Here is a 3,923-nt window from a genome sequence, read left to right on the forward strand (position 1 = left end):
TGACCGACAGACAGATTGACCGACAGACAGACAACAGGAGAGTGAGCGGCTAGCTCTTTCTGGAAGCTATGCAAAAGCATCAGCTGCAACGAAGTCGATTATATTTTCTCGTGTCACGAATAAGAGAAATGTTCAGAATATGAAACTGAAAATTTAAGTTAAAAATCTAACAACAGCAGCAGCAGCATCAACAACAACAACTGCAAAAAACAACTACTGCTACTGCTACTAGTCCCACAACTTCTTTTATATGTATATATGTATACACATATATGTAAATATATACATATTTATAAATGTATATATGTATGTATATACGTATGTATGCATAATAAATATAGCAACAAATAGGCGTAATAAAAATCACCTCAAACATAGAAACCATAAAGCTAACACCTAGATGATGTTTTCTCTGAATTTCAACAATTTCAAATATGGAAATCGACTAAAGATATTCTTCAACTATTGAAGAACTCCGACAGAGAGCTGGTGAAATATCAATAAGCAACAATGTGTATTTGTTAATCACCAATAGCTATGGCAGATATAACATTAAGATTTTCAAATTGCTCTACCTTAGAAAGCATTTTGAAGCTCATACATAACTATAAATATAACAAAGAAATTCGTTCTTGTTATGTCTCTAACACTCTTAATTCAATATAGTTTTCACTAATCATACACATAACTGTTTCACTAAAACTTACAATATGTCAATCTGTACATGATACTATTTGTTTACACACGCGTGTAAGAACACGCGTATGTACACATACACAAATAGTATCTGTTTCTATGTGAAGATATCTTTTCGCACATACATCTATTTATGATTTTTCGTTATCCAATGTAAAGCAAAAACAAAAACATTTACCATAGGCACACATATACATCAAGTAGACGTATACGCAAATGCATAAATTAAAAAGTTAACGTCTGTGATTTGCCATATACATGTATATACATCAAAGGTTCTACATGTTTTAACCAAGCGTTTCCAGATATGATAATCATCGATGTTTGGAAATCGAAAATACTAACTTAATAGTTTCCTAGTAACTATCAAAGAAAATACTCAAACTTTAGACTTGGCTACGTATCAAAAATGCTCTTTCGCTAGCTTGTTTTTGAGCTGATCACACATGCTCTGTGATTATTAAATTATTTAAAAAATTCATTAATATTTTTGCAAGCCAACTTCACAGCAAAGTAAGGAAAAATATGTCGTTAATGTTATATTCTCATATCTCACGTAAATATAATACTCCATATGTAAGGAATTTGGTAGCATCTCTCCTAAAAAGAAAAAAAAACGCCGCAACCGATTTATAATTTAATTAATAATTCCTCCTACCTCCAAGCCACGTTACGAAGTCTTTTTTTTCTTTCATAATATATTTTATATCTAATGGTTGTTTCAAAATGAGTAACTCAAGATCAAACATTCTCTGTATACTTATAAAATATTTTCCAGACACTTTTTTCTTTAAATTACATAAAAATCTGTTTTCATTCTTTTCTTTGCTAGAATCATCAGCGTTTAAGTAATGCTGCCCTTGCGAGTTGCAATATATTTCTTGAATTTCAAAAACTTTTTCCTTGATATAAAGTCATGTATACGACTAGCAAATGTATCAACACATACTGTCTCCACGTTGGTGAGTGAAGGCGTGACTGTGTGATAAAGAGCTTGCATTCCAACCACATTAGTTCGAGTTCAATCCCACTGCACAGCACCTTTGTCAAGTGTTATTTACTGTTATTCCACTCAGCTGGAAAAATGAGTAGTACCTGTATTTCAAAGGGGCCGGCCTTGTCACACTCTGTGTCACACTAAATCTCCTTGAGAACTACGTTAAGGGTACACGTGTCAGTGGAGTGCTCAGCCATTTACTCGTTAATTTCACGAGCAAGCTGTTCCGTTGATCGTATCAGCTGGGACCCTCGTCGTCGTAACCGATGGAGTGGTCCTTTTGACAGTAGTCTTAGATCAACCAATGCCTCGTGAGTGAATCTGATTGACGGAACCTGTAAGTGAGTCTGTCATGTTTATATGTGTGTATGTATATATATATGTGTGTATGTATGTATATATATGTGTGTATGTATGTATATATATGTGTGTATCTATGTATAGACTTCGGCTATGCTGGGGCACTGCATGGAAGAGTTTTAGTTGAAGGAATAATATATTTTTTAAAAGCCTGGACTTATTCTATCACTCGCCTTTTGCTGAGCCGCAAGATTACAGGGACCATAGACACACTCGCACCAGTGGTGTGGTACAAACACACACACGCACACCCTCACACACACACACATACACTCACACATGTATATACATATACGACGGGCATCTTCCAGTTTCCCTCTATCAAATCTGCCATCAAGGCTTTGGTCGATCCGAGGCTACAGTTGAAAACAGCTGCCCAAGTTGCCGCGCAATTGGAACGAACCTGAACTCATGCAGTTGGGAAACAAACTCCTTACAGCACAGCTACACTTGCACCTATCATAAATGATACTGACTTTTCGAATTTCGAAGCGGAGACATCAGCTGTTATAACTATACATATGTTGGCGGCGAACAGAATTCTTTGTACGAAATCCATATCACGCAATATGTTTATGACTGTTATCAACACTTTGCCATTTAGTGCAATAATCCGTTAATCACCCGATATTATGAGATGCTGTGATTGTTATTCACTAAGAAATGCGGGTTGATTGGTAGAAACTCTCAGTAATTTTCATCTGAAATATCTCGTCGATTTTATGCTTTTGAAAATTCAAAAGCACACTACAAAAGGCAAACAAAACTCTGCGTTTTCCCTACATGGTCTAAATGAGTTTTAAAGAATACAACCTAATTAACAGCCATTACTGCCTACAATTATACAGATGGAATTCTTGCTACAACTATTCGCTGTTATGACAGTCTCAGTAATATTAACTGATGGGCTCGTAAGAAATCTTGGGTTTCTAAACTTGGGTTTCGAAATGTGGACCTCAATGAAATGTATATTACATGTTCCTTTCTACAAATAAGAGTGATAAAAGTGAAACTCAAGGACTTGATTTGTTATTCAAAAGAAATTTTCTGTTATGTTATCGATTTTGCTCCATTGGTATGTTTATTAGATATATAGCACTCGAACACACAGGCGTCGTGACAAACAAATGACATTTTAAAATACGTTACATCAAAGTTACTCACCGATCGTAGTTGTTGAATGATATGGAAGTTATTAAATGATGAGGATTTTAAAATTAGAAAATATGAACTCAATAACAGAGCTGTGAAAATGAAAACAAAATTTGTTCTTACATTGCTTAATGTGTGAGAAGGGAAAAATTTGGATTGAAAACGTTCGAATTTGAAATGACTGATGTACACTGCTAAATAAATAATAGAGATTTATGAATTTGGGTTTCGTCATATATTGAAAGCTCATTACAATAAAAAGAACATTTGTACTTACAATAATCGATGTAGGACATAAATATTTCCATGATATTTTCCAGTAGAGGTTTGGTGCTTTACCAAGCATCATCTTGATATCATCAGAAAAATTTTCAAAACCTATTAAGTTTCATGATTTGATGAAAAAGTAATAAAAGAAAAAGAAAACAAGAAAAATTATTATTGGAAACATTGAAAGAAAATCAATATGCAATTAATTGTTAATATATTCTATATTCCGTTCTGGTAAATATTTGGCTTCGATGTTGATTTTTAATCGTGAGGTAGAAAAATATATTGTGCATTGTTAGCGCTGTGTTGTCCATTTATTAAATGTATCGTTTATTGCTTCCACTGTGTATGTAAGTACATAGGCATGTATGTACATGCCTGCGACTCTATGGGTGTAGATATGAATGCAAGTATACAGGCGTGTATGTGTATATATATATATATATAT

The 3,923-nt window shown here is 33.9% G+C and overlaps 1 protein-coding gene across 1 annotated transcript in view; it reads right to left on the bottom strand.

Annotated features, from left to right (window-relative positions):
• LOC106884069 (sodium- and chloride-dependent glycine transporter 1) overlaps positions 1 to 3,923 on the bottom strand; it is a 228,219-nt gene that overhangs the window by 24,567 nt on the left and 199,729 nt on the right. The window contains exon 10 of the mRNA XM_014935287.2: positions 3,483 to 3,583. Within this exon, the coding sequence (XP_014790773.2) occupies positions 3,483 to 3,583 (101 nt within the window). The remainder of the gene's footprint in view (positions 1 to 3,482; positions 3,584 to 3,923) is intronic.

The sequence above is a fragment of the Octopus bimaculoides genome, chromosome 7 (genome assembly GCF_001194135.2).
Source record: "Octopus bimaculoides isolate UCB-OBI-ISO-001 chromosome 7, ASM119413v2, whole genome shotgun sequence".
NCBI lineage: Eukaryota > Metazoa > Mollusca > Cephalopoda > Octopoda > Octopodidae > Octopus > Octopus bimaculoides.